General features: G+C 36.6%; 1 protein-coding gene across 4 annotated transcripts; it reads left to right on the top strand.

Moving 5' to 3' along the window:
* The first annotated feature begins 103 nt into the window (after window positions 1-103).
* On the top strand, window positions 104-21,259 carry usp20 (ubiquitin specific peptidase 20). Of its 4 annotated transcripts, XR_014627976.1 has the most exons (26): window positions 104-241; window positions 1,176-1,274; window positions 1,360-1,413; window positions 2,827-2,889; window positions 3,043-3,177; window positions 3,350-3,449; window positions 4,305-4,374; window positions 4,527-4,640; window positions 4,799-4,877; window positions 5,493-5,925; window positions 7,124-7,270; window positions 7,373-7,485; window positions 8,747-8,919; window positions 9,330-9,424; window positions 9,547-9,580; window positions 9,722-9,767; window positions 9,853-10,033; window positions 10,199-10,325; window positions 12,491-12,660; window positions 14,141-14,222; window positions 14,505-14,613; window positions 15,235-15,337; window positions 16,892-16,926; window positions 17,268-17,336; window positions 17,455-17,613; window positions 19,702-21,259. XR_014627976.1 is itself a non-coding variant. In XM_084414492.1 (25 exons), the coding sequence occupies exons 2-24, from the start codon at window positions 1,194-1,196 to the stop codon at window positions 17,607-17,609; spliced, it is 2,733 nt and encodes a 910-aa protein (XP_084270618.1). In that variant the 5' UTR covers window positions 104-241; window positions 1,176-1,193; the 3' UTR covers window positions 17,610-17,613; window positions 19,702-21,259. The 4 variants fall into 4 exon arrangements, 3 of the variants coding, with proteins under 3 accessions (XP_084270618.1, XP_084270620.1, XP_084270619.1); XM_084414492.1 differs by lacking the exon at window positions 16,892-16,926; XM_084414493.1 differs by lacking the exon at window positions 16,892-16,926 and having other exon boundaries at window positions 116-241; window positions 3,365-3,449.
* The last annotated feature ends 941 nt before the right edge of the window (window positions 21,260-22,200 follow it).

The raw sequence follows: 22,200 nt of genomic DNA, 5'->3' as shown, positions 1-22,200 counted from the left end.
AAACAGGAACAGCCCAAACAAGTAGTATGTACATTTTAATAGTGTAAGTAAATAAAAAATAGTTTTTGATCAGATGAAAGAGCTGAAAGCATTCATTGGCTCTGGTCAAAGCTGTGACGCACACTATTGCTACATTCAGTATGGATGCTGTTTAGTGCACTGTTACCCACCTCTGTTACAAACACCACAGATTGGCCTAAAATGATCATCTATGAGTGTTATTTTTGTTTATGTCTGACAGGTAAATAACTGTTTTTATCTTTCCTTCGGTTAAAGCGAAGTGTCACTGTTTATTTGTCAAGATAACATCATGTCGACTGAGCGTATGAAAAGTGTCTTGCAGCCCGAGTGGAAATATGGCCTGTTTATTCTGCAAGATCGTGTGATGTAAAACAGCTTTTGAGTGGTTGACGATGACATTTAGTGGAATTGTATTGTGTTGAAGAACAAGATAATTACCGAAGCCGCAGAAAGTATCCGTATGTTTTGAGATAATTTTTTCTAATAAGATGAATAGACTCTGGTTCATATTATTATTGTTTTTCAGTTTCTCTTCGGATAAGTTAAAGCTACTTTTCGTGCGAAAAGCAGATTTACAGATTATTTGTATAATGTGTTATTGTGCATTTTTCCCACTGTAACAATGGATGGAGTGATATGCGATGAATTCATCATTCAGTCGTGCTAGGCGAATGAAACAGCAGTTTTGGGCTCCTATCAGTCCTGAGAGTTTCAGGCACCGACTCACATTGCCATCTCATAGTATCAGTTTTATTCCTGTTTTCTTCTATAATTATTATTTAAAATAATTTATTTAATAATGGCAGATTTTCTCTTTCACACTGATATTGAGAGTGTAAGTTTATTTTAGAAGGTTAAAGGGACAGTTCAACAAACAATTTAATTGTCATAATTTACTCGCCCTCATATTTTTCCAAACCTGTTTATTTTTCTTTCTTCTGTAGAAAACAAATTGAGATGTTTGGCCGAATATTTTGTGAGTGTGTGTGTGTGTGTGTGCATAGAATAAATGTGAATGGTGACTGACTGACTAAATAGATGTTTTCATTCCTTTTTTGGGGTGTACTTTAACCCCACAACTTCACAGCTGTTTATTGTATTGATGCTGTGCAGAGTTGTATCAATAGTTGTCAATTCTTTGTGCTTTGTAATAGAGTGACGTCCAAATCAAGATGACTGACAGCGGGGATCTTTGTCCTCACTTGGACTTTATTGGTGAAGTAACTAAGGAGGAACTTATTCAGAAATCAAAGGTTAGAATTGCTTTTGCTGATATTTAAGTCTTAAATGTAATATGAGTGCTGTGTATTGAATTTTATTATGTTAATTTTACTCAAGGGCACGTGTCAGTCATGTGGGGTAGGTGGACCAAACCTCTGGGCATGTCTACAGGTAAGGAGCCTTTTCTCTAGCAAACATACAAGCGCAATAGACTTTAAGCATGTAGAAAGATTTATGAATGCAATCTTTAAGATTAGGTCCAGAACATGTCTTTAAAATCAGCATGAAATCAAATATTCACAGTTCATATTTTTAATGGAATATTTCAGGATCTTATTTAACCATGCACATTATTATTTGTTTCATTCATGTGCCCTCATAATATTGAATCAAAATAACTTCCATTTCTTCTCTTCTCTGATTATGGCTTTAAACAGAGCAAGTGCATGAACACAAAGGACACAAGTGAATTACAGCAGTGTGAGCACAGTGAAAAAGCTCGCACGTAAAATGAAAACTTAAAGATATGACAAATCCCAAACCCAAGCACGCAAAAATATGATTGTGCACACAAATCAGTTTTCCAAACCTTTGTGTTAAAGGAACACTCCACCGTTTTTTCATATTAAACTATGTTGTTCCCTTAACTAAGATGAGTTGATGCATACCTCTCTTGTCTCAGTGCGTGCACTCAATCGCTCTGGCGCGCGGCGACACTTTGATAGCACTTAGCTTAGCCCAGTTCATTCATTAGGATCCAAACAGAGATGAAGTTAGAAGCGACCAAACATCTCCAAGTTTTCCCTATTTAAATACAGTTACACGAGTATTTACACGACCAAGTATGGTGACACAAAATAAAACAGAAGTGAGAGGGGGAGAGGATTTTTCAGGCGTGACTTTTTACTGCGCCGTATGCATCATACCGATATATCAGAGGTATGTATCAACTCGTCTTAGTTAAGGGAATAACATAGTTTAATATGAAAAAACGGTGGAGTGTTCCTTTAACAATGCTATTGGCGGCTGGCCTTCTCTGGAACTCTTATTTTGATTGGCTGTTTGTATTACATTAACAATGTCGTTGTTGTTGGCCCTCTCTGAACAAAGACACTCAAAACGGGCTGTGTTGGGAATGGTATGGCAGACAAAAAAGTTTTCTGTCCAAGTTCATACATATGTCTTAATGGTGGTAAGATTCTTCTTGAATTGGGGCAGCGGCATTCTACGGAAGCCCCAAGAGGCCATGCATTATTCTTTTTTCCTTCTTGTTTTCTCATGATCTCGGCATAGCAAGGTGTTTCCTCATGATCTTGACATAAAAGTTGTTTTCTCTTGATCTAAACAGGACAACCTGTAACTGATATTAGATTGCATTATTAGCAAACAACAACGGTCCAATCAATTACCGATGGACAAAATCAAGTCCCACCCTGTATTTTTCTTTTTTGAGAGGCAGTTTCACTCAGATATACGTCACAAAAAGAAACAAAAGACTATTGCAACTTCTGTTTCATGTCGACTTCAAAGTAAATCATATATTTCTTGAAAATCATTAATCTCTTTGTCCTGTTTTGCCCACAGTGTGACTGTCCCTATGTAGGCTGCGGAGAATCATATTCTGATCACAGTACTATACACGCACAGGTGACTTTCTTACAGTTTGCTTAATCATTTAAATATTTTGTGCACACTTTTTTTCCTATCTAAGCATTCATTCGATTTCTATCTAGGTATCATCCATATATGATTTTTTTGTTCTTTTGTACATGTGTGCATCTTCTTTTTACCCTTTTCCAGGCAAGAAAACACAATCTGACAGTAAACTTGACCACATTCAGGGTGTGGTGTTATGTCTGTGAGAGGGAGGTGTTTCTGGAACCAAAACCTGTTACTCCTATATCATTAGCTCACTGCTGCAAACCACATGAACAGGTAAATTCATCTGAATATTTAAGAAATCGACACTTTCTGTTGTTTAAGATTGTATAAACATGATTAAGATGGTACTTCCTGTTTCTGCATTATTAATATCAGTCTGAAGATCTCATTTAGAATTTATAAAGCACATGTACATCACAAAATACACAATTCACTCATTTTTAAGGATCATCTTCCCCAGACATATCACCCACTGAAGGCGGTTCCTATAGCAGTGGCGGATGAGGAAGGCTCAGAATCTGAGGAGGATGAGCTTAAACCTAGAGGTATAATCATGTAGACAGGAAGCTAGTACATATTGCATGGCATTTCAAATCCTCTAATAAATGATAAATGGCAAGGACACCCACCTAGGCATTGATGGGGACACATGCACTACCATTCAAAAGTTTGAGATCAGTATGATTTTTAAATGTTTTTGAAAGTCTTTTATGTGATTAAATACACAGTGAGAATCGTAATATATTGAAATATTATTACAGTTCAAAATACCTGTTTTTTCTTTTTTTATAAATATATTTTAAAAGAGCTGGAATTTCAGCTGCCATTTCTCCAGTCTTCAGAAATCATTCTAATATGTTGATTTGATGCGAATTCTTTTGAAAACGTAGTATTTTTGTGGAAACTGTTATACCTTTTGTCAGGATTCTTTGATAAATAGAAAGATAAAAAGAACAGCATTTATTTTAAATAGAATTTTTTGTAAAATATAAAACATTTTACTGTCATTTGATCAATTTAACGCATTCTTGTTAAATCTTATTATTGATATTATAAAAAAAAAATCTTATTGATGATCTTTTATATAAACTTCTACATTTGTGTTTACTAACAGATGTGACTATCTTGCCCTGTTTATACAACAGCTTAAATGTGCGGATTCAATAATGAACGAATAACCAGTCAATTTCCTTTTCTGTTTTTTTAATATGAAAATATGGAAGTACATTAGCCTGAATTAAATTGAATCTCATTGTCATTGATTATGTGTTATGACTAAGATTCTATTCCACACTGCAAAATTTGAGGGTCATCTGTCATTTCCAAAAGCAATATTTAGCAAAGTTGTAGGCTGGTGTTTGCATTACTCGTTATGCTTAATACTCTTTATTCTATCTCAGGTCTCACAGGGATGAAGAACATTGGGAACTCCTGTTACATGAACGCTGCGCTGCAGGCCCTGTCCAACTGGTGAGCTCACGACTTGTGCAGCATAAATAGGCATTATCCAGACAGCACAGACTGGAACCGTGACTGATTCAGCTGATTTGTTTTTCAGTTCTGTGCATCATGCCCCTTAAATTGACGATGGTTTTCCTGTTTATTTTAATTTTTCTCTTCAGTCCTCCTTTGACTCAGTTTTTCCTGGATTGCAGTGGGTTGGTGCGTACGGATAAGAAGCCGGCGTTGTGTAAAAGCTTTCAGAAGCTTATCTCTGAGCTCTGGCACAAGAAACGGTAACAAACACTGACTTGCCAAACCGCTAAACTAGATCTGGCCTGTTCTAGCAAGCCTAATTTTAATCTATTGAGCTTGGTCCTAATTATCTGAACCATACCGTTCTCTGTTGGTTTTCTTTTTCCCTCTTCTGTACTTTCTTTTGCTTTCTGTCTAGGCCAAGCTATGTTGTTCCCACTAGTCTGTTTCATGGAATCAAACTGGTGAACCCCATGTTTCGTGGCTACGCTCAACAGGTATAAAAAGCAGTGTTATTTTAGTATCATTTATATCATATTATATAGTAATTATTCGTTTATTGAATTGGCTTTATTTTTTATTTTCAGTTTTCATTGCAATTTTTGTTTATTTTAGTAATTTTTTTATGTGCTTTTGTCATTTATATTGAGTTTATAAATATTTCTATTTAGCTTTATTTTATTTTTACTTTAGTAATTTTAGTACGTCAACTTCAACTTATTTTATTTGAGTAATTTGCCAAGTTGCTAATTTTCGTTTAATATTTATAAGTTTATGTTTTTCCAATATTTTTATTTTATTTAATTTTAGCTTTATTTCAATTAACAATGGTTTAGTTTTAATTAACAGTAACAACGCTTTCCTATAGCTCAAACAGTAGAGTAGGTGCTTGCAACGCCAAGGTCATGGGTTCGATTCCCAGGGAAAGCAAGAACTGATAAGAATGTAAATGTGTACCTTGAAATGAAATGTAAGTCACTTTGGATAAAAGCGTCTGCCACATGCATAAATGTAAATGTAAATATGAAGATTACTATGCAACCTTTCAAGACTGTAGTTGTGTTTCTCATATAAGCCCCATAAAGTACACACTTCTTGCTTCTGTGTTTTAGGACACTCAGGAGTTTTTGCGATGTCTGATGGACCAGCTTCATGAGGAGCTGAAGGAGCCTTTGACCGACTGCAGCATTACGATCTCAGATGTCGACCCTGATCACAACCTTGACAACCTTAACCATGTCGATGGAGACCGAAGCCCCTCTGAGGACGAGTTCCTGTCGTGTGACTCTGGATCAGGAAGCGAGAAAGGAGATGTAGAGAGGGCAGGAGGAGAAGCAGAGCTGCTCATCCAAGATGAGTGCGTTGGAGTGAGAGGAAACGGAGGGATCTCGGAGAAAGAGAGGCTGAAGGAGAGAAGAGGAGAAGAGAGGACACGGGAAATGGATGAGGATGCAGATGTGGATACGGCCGCACAAGAGGGACAGGCAGAGAGAGAAACAGAGGCAACCACTACAACCACAACTGTACCGACATCAGGAAATACAGGTATGATGTTCTTATAATCTTAGGGTACGTTCACACTGTCAGTTTTTGGGATTGCCCACCACATTTACTTACAGTAGCATCTCGAATACTCTCTGTATGAATGTGCAACGTGAGTCAAGCCTGTATTCTCTTACCAGTAACCATAATGACAGTGACCAAAGTAATATTAAAGATGGCAACGTCCATAAAACTGAAAAGTCTTATCACTTCTGACACGACAAGAGTTCCATCGAGCCGCGAGTTCACGCGTCAAATCTTCATTAACTGACAGCAGCTTTTATATCTGGATGGAGAGCGGGGAATTTGAGTCGCACGTACAACACAAAACTGATACGAGCAGCTCCACTGGAGAACAGTGACTGGATCTAAAACCCTCAGATCACACACAGCTCACATCTGCATCGCTGTAAGCTACCGAAACCACTCATGAAAACCCCGTAACACACAGTAGACGCACATTTGTGAAGCGCAGAGCGGCTCTTTGATGTGAGGGATAACTTGTTATCTTGTTTTTCCAGTCCGGTTCCGTTCACACACAGCACAGGCTTTTCTGAGAATGCAGTTGTGAGTCTTGAAAATGTATGGGTGTGAGTTCGGTTATAGAATGCGGTTGTGAACATAACCGTATATTAAGGACTTAAATACAGGACTGACAAGCGTATTCTGCTGCTGTGTGAACGTGACCTTACACTAACAAAAGCTTGGGGACAACTAATGTTTTTGTGTTTTTGAAAGAGTTCACTTTGATCAAAAATACAGCAAAAACAGTAATACTAAGAAATGCTATTATGTTTTTAAAGAACTGTTAAGATTTATAGCTAAATTTTCATCAATCATTACTCCAGTCTTCAGTGTCACATGATCCTTCAGAAATGAGTATAATATGCTGATTTGATGCTCAACAAACATTTCTTATTATTATCTATGTATAAACAGTTGTGCTGGTTAATATTTTTGAGGAAACCATGATAATATTTTTCTAATTCTTTTGGAATAATGCAAAAGTCTTTAGTCTTGCAAAAGACAAAAACTGTTGTCACTTTTGATCAATTTAAGCATTTATGCTGCATAAAAGTATTCATTTCTCTTTTTACTGACTCCAAACTTTTAAACAGTAGAGAGTATGTTAACAGAGTTCATGAAGTGTTTGGATGTGAAAACAAATCTTTTCACTTCCTGATCCCTCTTTTTCTTGCAGAACCTGATAATGAAGCTTCCATGCACTGTCCGTCCTCTCATCCTTCTAGCCCCGCTCACAGTTTGCAAGAGCTTCACTCCAGACTCTCCAGCAGCCCACCAAGATCCAGCCCCCTCAGAACTGGACCCACTTATACTTTCAAGAAAGGTTTGCTTCTCTCATATAGGCAAATACAGCATATCATATTTTTTTTTGTAAAGTTGGATTTTGCTTTACACTAAATAACCATTATGTTTGTTTGTCTTGTAGCTCAGATGCTCCTTAGCACCAAGAAGAAGAAGCAGTCCTGTTTCCGCAGTGTTATTTCAGATACCTTTGATGGATCCATTCTGAGTCTGGTTCAGTGTTTGACATGTGACCGGGTGAGGAAGGATGCAAGGAGTTTTTCTATCTCTAGAGGGCACCAAGCATCAAATCACATTCATTACACTTGAAAATATACCACTACAGTAGTGATGGGAAGTTCGGATCATTTTACTGACTTGAATCTTTGAATCTCTTTCATCAAAATGAATGAACCTTTTTTTCAATTCATTTCGTTCATTTCAGCAGAATATAAATAAAATGCTGCATGTTAATGGGCAAATACCCCAACACATCTACTATAAAAAAAAAAAACTATAATGCAACCAATTTCTGAGAAACAGAAATTAATTAATTAATTGCTTAGCTGGGTCTTCAGGCAAAGCATTCAGTTTGTTTACCTCACCTCCCGATCTAAGTCGTTTTTTTTTTTTTTTTTTCACATCACATCCCCATAAGCTGAGCTGTGCAGTCTACCGGAAACAGAATTTATTAGTTCACCTCTCTAGTCTTCAGATTCAAGTCGTTCGGTCATCCCGTGACAGCCCAGAAGCTGAGGTAATGATTAGTTTACCTCTCGAGTCTTCGAGTTTGAGTCGTTTGCTCTTTTGTCACGTAACTGTATGTTGTTATTATATGTAGGTATCTTTGCTTTATCAAAGTGATTTTACCCATCATACGGTAAAGATAACGTTTAAAGCATTAACCAGCTCTTTACCACATTCAATGTTATGGAAAAGAAACATCATAACAGAAATTCACAAATTTATAAATTGTAAGAAATAAGAAAGCTACAATTTGAGACCAGAAACGCATCATTAACTGTAAGAGGAAAAAAACTGACTACGCTCTTGTTTGTAAGGAAGTTTGGGAATTATTAACTAATTTCTTTATCCAATACGGCTGTCACGTCATGTGACAAAAGAATAAATGACTAACCTAACTAATCATTTCTGTTTCCTGTACAGAACCAATAGGATGTTGCGCATGTGCGGTCAACACAAAATGAACAAATCACTCTCTGAGGCAACTCGTTCCCGAGTCAATTTAAAGAGTTGTTCAAAATGAACAAATCGTTTATGATCAAACCTACAGTGTACTGTTGGGAAGTCAGTGATGCACCATGTGGTTTCTGAGGTCCTCCACTTTCACTACAGGTCATTCTAGAAGAATTCAGCAATTCATAGCTGCACAAAACAGACGGTGTTCATATCACATAAACCAAATGTTATGTAACTGTAGAAGGGTATATTTCAATGCTACAGTATGTGTAAGACTGCAGAAATAGCAATGTTTTAAAGAAAATATCTGCCTTTGTAGGTTTCGACAACTGTGGAGACCTTTCAGGACCTGTCTTTGCCTATTCCGGGTAAAGAAGATTTGGCCAAACTCCATTCCTCTATCCACCAGAGCGCTCCAGTTAAAGCTGGTGTCTGCACGGATGCTTATGCGGCACAAGGCTGGATCTCCTACATCATGGATTCTATAAGAAGGTATAGTGAGAGTGTGGTTGAGGCTGAGAATTAACTAATGGAAAAATGTATTGCACTACAGTCCAAAAGTTTGAAGTCTCTAAGACTGAAAGAAGTCTCTTATGCTTACCAAGGCTGCATTTATTTGAACAAATATACAGTAAAAAGTCAATGTGAAATATTATTACAATTTAAAATAACTGTTTTCTAATTTCATATATTTTTTAATTGTAATTTATTCCTATGATGACAAGTCATCAGTGTCACATGATCCTTTAGAAATCATTCTAATATGCTGATTTGGTGCTCAAGACCTTATTATTATTGATGTTTAAAATTGTTGTGCTGCTCAGTATTTTTGTTGAAACCTTGCTAAAAAATGTTTTTAAGATTCTAATGTGTGTTTTTTTTTTTTTTTTTTTTTTTTTCAGGTTTGTAGTGTCTTGTATTCCCAGTTGGTTTTGGGGTCCAATGGTAACGCTGGAGGATTGCCTGGCAGCCTTCTTTGCTGCTGATGAGCTGAAAGGTAAGCACACCATGTTTGACATTTATGAATGTGACAGCAAAGGGTAAAAAAAATTATATTCACTTTCCACAATGTTGTATTGTTTGGAAACCCTAAGATGTTTTTTTCTTTCCGCCAAACAGGAGACAACATGTACAGCTGTGAACGATGTAAAAAGTAAGATTTCTTATATATATCAAAAAAGGATAAAATGTAATCTAATCTAAATAGTAATTATGGTTTTACAGCCAAAACCATACTGTAGCTGTTAGGTTAACTTGTTTAGAAACATGCTAATTTACTCTACCTGCTTCCCAGATTGAGAAATGGTGTGAAATATTGTAAAGTTCTGCGTCTACCAGAAGTAAGTACCTCCTTCATTTCGATCTGCTCTTTTCAATATAACTTTTATTCCTAGTTTGTTTGTTTATGTGTGATCTCCTTTGCAGATATTGTGCGTTCACCTGAAGCGTTTCAGGCATGAAGTCATGTACTCGTTCAAGATAAATAGCCATGTGTCATTTCCATTGGAGGGTTTGGATCTCAAGCCCTTCTTGGCTAAGGAGAGCCCGTCGCAGATTACTACCTACGACCTGCTATCTGTCATCTGTCATCACGGAACTGCTGGGAGTAAGTTACTGCTGTGTAATATTGCGAAATATAGCTGGAGTTTTGAGGTTTTGATAAATGGCCTGGTATTTGTTAATTGTTGGCGCTTTAACCGGATGAGAAAAAATATATCATTTTGACAGACTTATCTGAGTGAAATAAATGGTTTTTCCCCCTGTTGAACAGGTGGTCACTACATAGCGTACTGTCAGAATGTGATCAATGGACAGTGGTACGAGTTTGATGATCAGTATGTTACAGAAGTGCACGAGACAGTAGTGCAGAATGCTGAAGCGTATGTCCTTTTCTACAGGTACTTTTTTTGTGCTATTTTATTGATTTTGTAATGTTTGTTTAAAGAGCACACAGTAATGTTCTTCTTATTAAAGTTGGCTTGAAATGAAAATTCACCCTTTTTTTACGCACCTTATTGTTTATGATTCATCCTTGCATATTTCATTTAAAGATTTTTTTTTTTGACCTCATAATTTTTAATCAAAATGTTATAACTCAATCTTCCAGTCAAACGGCAGACTTTTCTCTGGTGATGTACAGTTAGGTTCATATATATTTGGATACCGACACAATTTTCATCATTTTGGCTCTGTATGCCACAGAATAGAATTAACATAAAACTATCAAGATGAAATTGAAGTGCAGACTTTAAGATTTAATATCTGAACACAAATATCATGTGAAACGTTTAGGAATTGCAACCGTTTTTATACACAGTCCCTCTATTTTCAAAGGCTCAAATGTAATTGGACAAATAATCATAAATAATTTGTAAATTTTTTATATTTTGTTGAGAATCCTTTGCAGGAAATGACTGCCTGAAGTCTGGAACCCATGGACATCACCTTTTTATGTTGCTGGGCTCACCAGTGCATTCTTGTTTCTCTCTCTCAGAATGTAACAAACTGTTGGCCAATCCTAATGTTCCTGCTATCTCTCTTATAGATTTGTTTTGTTTTTGAAACAACCTAATGATGGCCTGTTTCACTTGTATGGAGAGCTACTTTGACCACATGATCCAAATGCAAATGCCACACTTAGGGGCTGTTTACACAACACCATTTTCAACTAAAAACGTAAAACTTTTTATGCGATTTGGCCGTTCGTTTACACAACAGCAGCGTTTTGGGTGCCTGGAAACGGGTTTCATACTGCAAGTGTTTGAAAACGGTCTCTGTGTAAACAACAAAGGCTGGATCCCAAATGGCACACTCCGGCCTTGTGGACCTCCTTCGAGTTCACACTTGGTGACGTCAGGAAGTGCAGACTTAAGGGGCGCTAGCCTCGAGTCCACGAGGGCAAGCGAGAGTGTATTTTGGGACAGGCTTGATGACATCATGCCACCGAAAGCCAAACAGCCACGAAACTCCTCCCCTCATTTATCTGATTGGGCGTTTGCAATGATTTCTGGGCAGGTAACTCGTGTGGAGGGTGTGAAAGTGCGGGCTTCAAGTCCGCATCAAGGGCTCAAAGGCGGCGCTCGCGAGCACACTTCTGAGCGCTAAAATGCCGAATGGGACACCCTACGGACTCCTACACTTGCCGAGCTCGCTCAATTTAAGGCCAAGAGACCACGAGTCCACATGAAGTGTGCCATTTGGGATCCAGCCTAAAACGCGAATCTCTGAAGACAATGACGTCATGCACATGTATTACGTGTTCAGTCTATAGTGTTTCATCGCCATCTAATGGCCTGCTGCAGAATATAGGGTTTTTAGTCGTTTTCGCCGATCCGTGTGAATGGGGAATCTGTTCGTCTGTACGCCGAAAACTCAAAGGAAAAACGTCCCCGTTTTAAGCGTATCGTTGTCGTGTAAACGTACACTTAGAATCAACTCCTGCTTAAGCAATTAAGAAATAATGAAGGAATAGCCCACACCTGTCCATGAAACAGCTTTTGAGTCAATTGTCTAATTACTTGTGGTCCCTTAAAAAGGGGTGATGCGAATACCCTCAAATTAAAGCTGAGAGTGTGCACATTAAGCCCATTCATTAAATAACAGTAACTTGAATATGTTTTGGCAAATGGCTAAAATAACAAAAATTGTGCCTGTGTCCAAATATATGGACCTGACTGTATGCCAGACTTATCATTTAGTCCGCATAAACCCACCCCTTTTCTTACAATCACAGGCTTACATTTAGATCTGCCTCCATCCAATCAACAACGGATGGATAGAACCAAGTCCCTGGCCTACATTTTTGTGAGAATCTGTTTCACTTGTATGTACGTCACGATACGTAAGAAAAGATCTGTCGCTACTTATGTTACTCTGCAACTGTTTTACATATAATTAAATGAATAAATTTAAAAAAAAAAAAAATTTAAATGACTAAAACAATGTATGCTAAGTTCATTAGGTTCCATGCCAATAGATATCAGAATAAAATCCAATACTATTGGGACATATAGTGCTGAGTGCACTTTTAAATGGTTGTAATTTCATATTCATTTTCTTTTAGGAAGAGCAGTGAAGAATCTGTGAGAGAGAGACAGAAGATTGTTGCACTGGCTAATTTAAAGGAGCCCAGTCTGCTTCAGTTCTACATTTCCAGAGAATGGCTCAACAAGTTCAACACATTCACTGAGCCTGGACCCATCGCCAACCACACTTTCCTCTGTCAGCATGGAGGTATAATCACACACAAATACTGTCGTATATATATCTAAAACCTATCCAAACTGGACCAATTTAGGTTGAATGAATTACATGACTGTAATATTAATTTACCTACATCAAGGTTTTGTCAGACCATAGGTTCAGAAGAGTTTAGGGGGTGCCAGGGGGCACTTCTGAGCCTTACTCTGTCATAAAGTTTGCTGCTCTAATGAAAGCACACATTTTCTTCTCTGTACTGTGATTACTGTGTAAGTATGAAGAGCTGAATGTGAGAAATTGACTTTAGTGGGTGAGTAAATGGATTTACCGGCTACAGTATGTGGTATGTGGCTGCAGTTTGTAAACTGCCACATAATAGATTGTTTAAATTGCTAGACCCTAGGGGTGTGTGATATTGACAAAAAATGATTTATACGTTTTTTTTTTCAGTTTAATGCAGCTCATAAATGCATTTACACCGCAATTACAATTGCATAAATACTTCTGTGAGGGTAATATTTTAAAAATAACATTTTGAGTTATGAAATATGAAATGGTTAAAAAAATGAAATTATACTTTAAATATGAAATAAATACCGCCAGTAGGTAGCAGTAAGTTGCTGGCTTAATGGGTGAGCCATTGCAATATTGCATTATTTTAAAGGATTTGTTCAAAATGGTGAATCCATATGATTCACTTTAATGATTCATTCAACACTGAAAATTTGTACGATGATGAAACACCACTGTCTTGTTCTCAGAGACAAGCAATGGTTCTGCTCAGGTAGGCTTTGTTTTAGACTATTTTCTTTGACAATTTAACTGCATTCTAACAGGCTACATCACACAGTGAAAGCATGCACACCTAAGGCACGATTTTGTTCGGTTTTTGCATACTCAACAGTGTTAGCTCACACATCATTAAAACAACAATTACGAGATTAATGTAGACAATACATAATCACACACCCCTATCTGACCCTCACAGTTTTGTTTTTTGTTTTTTTGCTTGACATAAGTGACATACAGTCTTAAATTTGTATAAAAAAAAGAACAAAAAAGAAAAGTTGTATTTTCTTCTCTTCTGTCTGCATGTAAAGACTCGTGTGGCTGTCACAACTCGCACATCTTCTTACAACTTTTTCCTCAGTGGAAAAATGACCACCAAAGTTTATCTAGGATGGCCTGAAGTTTCTAGAGCTCTATGTGATGACTCATATGTGAACTATTAATTGCATTAAGCCACCGAATCTAGCCGTGTAAATGTTTTTATGAGAGACAACATTTCACGTAGAAAGTATATTACAACAAGTGATACAGTTTATATAAAAAATAATCCTATAATTAATCACCTTTTTAATTTTTTTATTTTACCCGCTATTGGCACTTTTCACAAATAGCTCATTTTCAACCCAGTATATGCCCCACTATGGTTTGCACATTGGTAGATATTTTTGAATCTTTTTCACTTGCTGTAGCAGTAAAAACTTAATTCAGGTATGATTTTATACAGGAATCCCTCCTACTAAGTACCATTATGTGGACGATCTGGTCGTGATCCTTCCTCAGAATGTGTGGGAATATCTCTACAACAGGTGAGTCATGCATAGCAATGCACATTTTTGACCTTTAGGAAGTCCTCAGGACATTTATCACCTCAGTGGAACATGGATTATTTTTGAGGTTTTAATCTGTTGAAGTCAACAAAACCTCAGTCCAACCCTGAACTCACAAGATGTGTGTGGCGTTCTGTCGGTTCGAGGCATCTGATGTCCTGTTTAAAGAACTACACCAGCAGTGCAATGTAAACATTGCCGAGTTATGTGTTTGCGCTTTTCACTGGCCATACTTTGAACATTTCTTCATGCCTTTCACAGGTTTGGGGGAGGCCCAGCCGTGAATCACTTATATGTGTGCGCCATCTGCCAAGTAGAGATCGAGACCATAGCCAAACGTCGGAAGCTGGAGATAGACACCTTCATCAAGGTGAAAAAATGACTTCACACAGACAGATAAGAGTTCTCTAATGTTTCGCGAAAATAAGTGCCGTTCATGGACAGACAAATTAGTTTGCTCTTGCGGGTTTAATATGTCGCCAACTATTGTAGCTCACTTAAAAGTAAACAATGAGATGCTGTCCATCACCAAAACACTCACTGTGAATCACAGATAGGGAGTGCATTTGAATACTGTTCTTCTAAGTTATCCACTCAGATAAACAGCATTTTAGGTAACGTAGTGCGGAAACTCCTCTTGGAAGGAGCATAATGTTCTTGGAAGCGTTTGCTGCTCGTAAAGCCAGAGAACTGATGAAAAACAGACTGCATACTGAACAGATCAAGGATGTGACCTGTACTGGAATCTTATCAGGAGTGCAGCATCTTATCAGGTGCATCAACAGCTCTGAAACAGACATGTTTTGAAGCTTTGGAAAAATGTGGATGTCATGTTTGAAACTCAACAGTTTTTAAAGGGGCGCATCAATATTAAATGCAGCTATAACTGTTATACTAAAGAGTACAGAAACACTCAGATTGTTTAGAGGGAGTTTGAAGTTGATAGTGGTCATATCCCTCTCTGTTTCTTTTTTTCTCTGTCTGTCTATAGTTAAATAAAGAGTTTCAGGCTGAAGAAGCACCTACGGTTATCCTGTGTATCAGCATGCAGTGGTTCAGAGAATGGGAGAACTTTGTCAAGGGCAAAGACAACGGTACACTCTTATACAAACTCACAAACATGTAATACTGCTTATTTTATTATTAAAAAAAAAAAAAAATTGCAAAATGAATAATAATGTCAATCTGTGGCATTTAGTTCACTGACCTGAGGGAGGAATTTAAGTGTCTGTTTATATTGCACAGCTATTTTTAAGCATTATATTTGTATTAAAACAGTCACTAATAGGGGTGCAATGGATCACAGTTGATCCGTGATCCATACGGACAAGCCTCACGGTTAGGCATGCATGTGATTCGTGGATTATTTGCTAAGTTTAACCATCATAGACTGAAAGTTTATCATTTGCATGTGTTTTTTTCTCGACAGTTTACACATTCAAGTGATTAGTACAGCCACACGCACCCAAAGCGTGCACACACAGAGAGAGGCGCATTGTAGACCACGCGCAAACACAGAATTGATTCCTCTTTCACGTCTCCTTGCGCTTGAACGGAAACATACTCACAAAATGATGTTAAAATACCCGTCTTGGCAAGTATTCTCGTAAACACAGTCGGTTATGTCTTAAGTGAATATAAACAGTTGAGAAAGAAATCAGATGTGTATCATTATATTGGATCCGTTCATCAGGTCTTAAAGTGACAGCAGCCTATAAAAATCTACTGATGTCTATGTCATTAATGTTAAACAAACAACAAAACATAATCTATATTTAATTTATACAGTGAACACTAAAGTGTTAATTTACATTTAATGATTACATTTCTGTACCTGAATACTACTGTTAGACCTTACTTTATTTGTAACTTTGTTATATTGTATTTATTAAAAAAAATGTATCAAAAGGAAAGTTACATTACACCTACCCCACCCCCCAATTATTATTTATATTTGTTTGCTGATCTGCAAAATGATACGATCCGTGACTCAAAAACTGTAATATGATCCGAACCGTGAGTTTAGTGATCAGTTGCACCACTAGTCACTATGGTCACTATGAAATCAACATTGACAATTCTTATTCTTATTAATTTTAATGAAAAATTGCAGTATTCAATAAAAGTAATTTATCCATGCACATCATCATTCTTTTTTTTATTTATTCACGTGCCCTCATAATCTTTAATCAAAAACATTAACATCCCCTTCCCCTTACAATGACATCTCTTCTCTGTTGATGTGTAAACCAGCACAAGGACTTGGCAATAGGGTTGTCCAATGCCCTGACGAGTTTCAATTCCTCCCCTCCAGCAATTTGTCACTCACATGAAACAATCGCAGCAATTAGCAAATGGCAACAATCCAATCAATTCCCGATGGACAAAATGAAGCCCCAATTATTATTTTTTCTTGCTCAAGGTGCCCTTTTACTTGAATTTACGTCACAGGGGATGAAAATTCCATTGCATTTTCCAGTTAATGCTGACTTTAAAGGGATAGTTTACCTCAAATTTGTTGTCATGCTGTTACAAACCTGTATGACTTTCTTTTTTTCTTTACACAAAAGAAGTCATTTTCATTATATGGACAAAAAACACAGACATTTTTCAAAATATCTTCTTTATCTTTTTCTTGTGTTCCACAGAAGAAAGAAATACATACAAGTTGAATGACATGAGAGTGAGTAAATGATGACAGAATTTTCATTTTTGGGGGAACTATCCCTTTAAGACTTTGTGTAAAATACATTACAAAAGTCTATGTTACATGCATCATGTGTGTAATTTTTATCTGATGTTATAGTTTTTAAACACTGTGGCTCTGAAACGCATTCAAAACATCCCTCTGTATGTTTGAGTGTTCCGACCAGCCTGACTTTCCAACATTGACTCAACCAATGGCGGGATTTCTTGTCAGCTCGGCCAAGACCACCCTCTGTATTTTCAAGGGAATGTTTGCTTATGCAATGTAAAGATCATTATTCTTTTCCTCCCTCTCTCTCTCTCTCTCTGATGGTTTAGAGCCGCCCGGCCCCATTGACAACAGCAAGATTGCAGTGATGAAAGGCGGACATATCCAGCTTAAACAGGGTATTTCCTGTCCAAAAATTGACGTGTCTGTGACTCATCTTGTGTCACATCTTTGTCTGACTCGCATGTGTGTATCTTTGTATAGGCTATAGTTAATTATCTACGGTTTGGTTTGCAGGAGCAGACTACGGGCAGATATCTGAAGAAACGTGGCAGTACTTGTTAAGTATTTATGGCGGTGGGCCAGAAATTGCAGTGCGGCAAACCATCAGCCCCCCAGACACTGACACGCATGGTGAGAGGAAGATAGAGGCAGAGACCAGAGCTCTCTGAAATGGTAAGAGTGACCTCAAAAAACGATTTGAACACTAAGCCACACTTGTATGTTTGGGTCAATAAGATTGGGCTAAGAAGCATTAAATTGGGTAAAAGTGATATATTGTTTAAAATTAATAAAAGTATTTTGACACTTTTTTTTATTTTATTATAGATTTTGTAGAATATATAGAATATGTCTGTAGTTAAAGCTTTGAACTATACCTACTCTTCTGTGGAACCTAATATGTAAACCCTTTATAAACCCTCTTGTCTGAGAAAGTGAAGTTAGTTCTGAGAAAAGCTCAAGCATCATTAATTCCAGACATTCGTCAGCATATGGTACAGACTGGTATGATCCAGACAGGCTGATTAATCACATCTACGTACATCGCCCTTGTGCCCTTGCTGATTCTTCAATTAGGTGCACTTTTACTACTTGAAATCCTGAAAAATGCAAGTTCATAAAAAATAAATCTTAATGAAATTATTTATCACATGTCGTGCAATAAAGATCTGATCAAGGTTTTGGTGAAGCTTCAGGTGGATTTGGGTATAATATGGAAGTGAAATATGAAAGGTGAATATGGATTATTGAATTTTTAATAATGAAAATGTGTTTGAAATGTTTTTAATTGAAATATTCACAGCTTAAATATTCAACCATGTTGAATTTCAGCCCATAAAAATGCAAGCCCTGAAAATACAATGCATTAAAATGCAAGCATGGTTAATGCAAGTAGTGCAATTCAACAGGCTTTTTTATTTCAAAAACATTTGACATTATTTTACTTCCATAGTATAATGTGTAATCTAGTCATTTGTAACGACATGACTATGGTGACATATTCAACAAATCTGAAATAAGCTTTGGACTTGTTAATAAGCTACTAACTAACTCATTGTGTTAACTTAAACTACAAAATAACAAAACCTGATTTGATCTAAGATCAAAGTGTAAAACAAATATAATATTAAGATTATAGTGTTTGTCTGCTACCCTTGCTTCACATTTCTACTCATTTTATTTATGTATATCATGACCAAATAGAAACTTTGCAGTAGTTTTGGGAAAAGTTATTTTTATTTAGTTTTTTATACAAATTGTTCAAGAAATTAATAGTTTTGTTAAACACTTTAGAAAAAAATATCTTTCTTTAAAATTAATTAATAAGAAACGGCCAAAAATAGTTTAATCTAAAAGTAACCTTTTAAAAATGTTTAAGAAATTAGGGTTATGGTTAAAGGCACACTATGCATTTTCCGTTTTTCTCAAACAGCGACCCCTAGAGTCGCTGTGGAGTACTGGTATTTAACGTTAAGGTCCTTGCACACTGAGTCCGAAATTTTCGCATGCGCTTTTTCGTATTTGTGATTCGGTGGCTCTGAATTGTCAAAACACCATTCAAAATGCTTGCTACGAATGCGAAAAACGCAGAAAATCGATCCTGATCCGAATTTTTTTATGACGGACGAGAGTTTCGGAGGCAGTGTGCAAGCATGATTGACATAACGTGAGGTTGTATTTATTTTTTAACGTGTGAAAATTTCGGATCCTTTACTGTCGTAAATACCACTCACGCAGAGCCGTCTCTGCGCTCTTCCGACCGCGCTTTCTTCGTTTTCTTTGTCAACTCTGCCACAATTCACGTTTGAAATCTGTGCTAGTGTCTTCCATAGAGGCTGCTTCATATGTTGTTGATGTATGTGACGTCGTGCCTTAAAGCAAGTCGTGATTCTCGCGAGATTTGTCGGGGCGCCACCTCTCAAACTTGCATTGCTGGTTTTGCCCCCGCTTAGCTATCGGGATGATTCGTCCTACTACGAGTTCGTTTACCATCAAAATTATTTTGAAGCTGTTATATTAAGGTGTAAATCTTACATAGTGTGCCTTTAACATGCACTATAAATGTTTAGAGCTATTATAATCTATCCTTTAACACTACATTGTTTTTTTTTTATATGTTTAACTGCAGCTTCTCTGTCCCCTAGATGATTTTACATGAAAAAGTTATATTTTTTATATTTAAATCACCCATATATTTGAATACAGGAATGAAACATTCACTTGTTATTGATAGGTTTTGTTTGTTTCTTTGCTCTACTGTAGGTGATGAAGACCAACGTGTGGATGACAGTCACGCACTGCGCTTACTGTCTTACAAGCACTTCGTGAGCATTTCTGTGGATCTGTTATCTGTGACTGACAGAGCTCTCCTAGTGTAGGAAAGGGTCTTATTTATTAGGTGAATAAATATATTATCAGACACACACATAAAACATATTTAACATTCATGAAGAAGCTTCATACATGTGCGCTGGTGATATGCCTGTTTCTGTTGTCATTGGGATTAAGGGCAGTGATGTAAGCCTTTCTCAGTAGTGCAGAGGTAAATACATGATGCATCAAGCAGGACATATTCAAACTCTCACTCAAAATTTTTGTTAGAGCTCTTTACTGACGTCTGCCTAGGAAAAATAAGGCTTGAACTTAGTATGTGCATGTTCAAAGAAGCTTTGTTCTTTGTCACCCAACTCCACTATATCACAATAGTTCAGAGTACAAATGTGATGAAATTGAGCATGTTGGCACTGTGAGGTTTTTTTTGTAATGAATAGTTGAAACATGATGATGTTGAAGGCTTAATCTTTTCAGCATTATTTTACAGCGAGTTGTGTTTACATTCCTACCTCCGGGATCTACGAAAACTTTTTCCATCAATACTCAACAATCATATGTTTATGTTCACGCTAGCCACTAAATCATGTTCTCTGGAAACTACAGGAGGGATACGATTTGATGTTACAGATATGTGCCGGCACCAGCACTTTTGCTTTGGAATTTATAATTCAGGCATTAAAATAATTCATCTTAAGTAGCAACAGGATGTGATGCCATGGGTGAATTTGCCTTTTCATGTTGAATCTAGGGCTGTTTACTCAATGCTACTGAAATTCGACCCGAAACTGTCGTTACACAATATAAGATTTCAATATTAAAAGCTCAGGATGTGTTTGCCATTAATATTACATTTTGTTTTAATGCACTTTAAAATCCTCAGTAGTTGTCAATAGACATTGACATAGCTCCATGCTCTGGCCCAATAGAAGGAAATGAATCCTTCACGGATATCCCCATCTCGGCGCCCCAGCTCTGACACAGGGTTGCGTAAGCTACTACGTTTGACGTATTCACTAATAAATGGTCTTCACATTTTTCACAATTTCCTCAGACTGGCAAAAACGTACAGTAACTGCTTACTCAATTGCTTGGTGTGCTGTCTGTTGAAAGCTGCATCATTTATATGTCACAATGGTTTAATGATGCAGCTCCACAGATGAAAACTATTTTTCCAAGGGAACGTGCAATGAGGTGAATCAGATGTGTTGGAAATGCTAATAGAATGCCGACAAGCTAGCCTAACTATGTCATTTCGAACATATTCTTTTTACATAAAAAAATGTAACAGTATTTATTTATGAATGTCTTCTTTTCTCATAAGCAAACGGTTGTGGAGAATTGCTTGTGTATAGACAATAGGGTCTGTTACATATTTTGTTGCAGGAACTTCCAAGGTAACTTCTGATGTAATGCCTTTTTAACTTAAGTGATTTAAATGTTAAGATCTGTCTGATTTGACTTATAGAAATAAAGCCTGTTCTTTGTCCACAGTGTCTATTTCTTTATTTTATTACTTTTTATATAGTTCTGTGATCATATTACTGTGGTTCCCAGACCAGCTTGATCCAGTTATAAACTTCAGATCCGTTTAAGCCATGCCCACACTTGTTAAGTTGTTTCTTAACCAGAATCATAATCGTCTTTTTTTTTTTAAGCTGATGATTTTAAATTAATTCTTAAAAATATTTTTTTTTAATAATAATGTTTAATTGTTTTGTAATGGACACTGTCAATATACCCAGTGTTTATTAACATGTTTTTTAACATTTTAATTAGCTTTCATTTTATGTTTTCATTTGAATGTTAATTTAAGGTTTTAGTAATTTTGCTGTGCTTTTGTAATTGTTGTTTTATTATATATTTCTATATTTCAGTTTTAGTTATTTTAGCACTTCATCTTAAATATTTCTACATTTTTCCATATTATATTTTATTTAATCTTTATTTAATTAATCATTAAAGTTTTAATGGTCAATGTTTAGTAGCTTTAGTTAACAATAATGACACTAATCTACCACATAAACTGGACAACTCCTAATTTTTTTCTGTTTTTCTTAATGCCTTTTATTCTCTACTAGCTACCTATTTAAAATTATATATTTGCTATTACTATATAAGGGAAAACAAAAGCCTAGTTTTTAAGCTGAGCTATTTCCACAGATCCATCACTTATGGTTACAAACTGCGTCTTAAAATGTTCAAGGATCCATATTTGGCTCCCAGAGCCCCAGGCCTTCTTTAAGCATGCTGAGGAACATCATGCTCGAGGCTCTGTTCATCTTAATCACCACTCCCTGCATGCCCCCAACCCCCCACCCTTCGTCTCCATCCTCTCTTTGTCCTCACACAGCCCCTGGAATATTGCTTCAACTGCATTGTATAAACCAAATAATCTCACAGTAAGGTGAATATTTATGTGACAGAGCT

This window comes from Rutilus rutilus (genome assembly GCF_951802725.1).
Source record: "Rutilus rutilus genome assembly, chromosome: 7".
Taxonomy (NCBI): domain Eukaryota; kingdom Metazoa; phylum Chordata; class Actinopteri; order Cypriniformes; family Leuciscidae; genus Rutilus; species Rutilus rutilus.
This window is presented reverse-complemented; position numbering and strand designations above follow the sequence as displayed.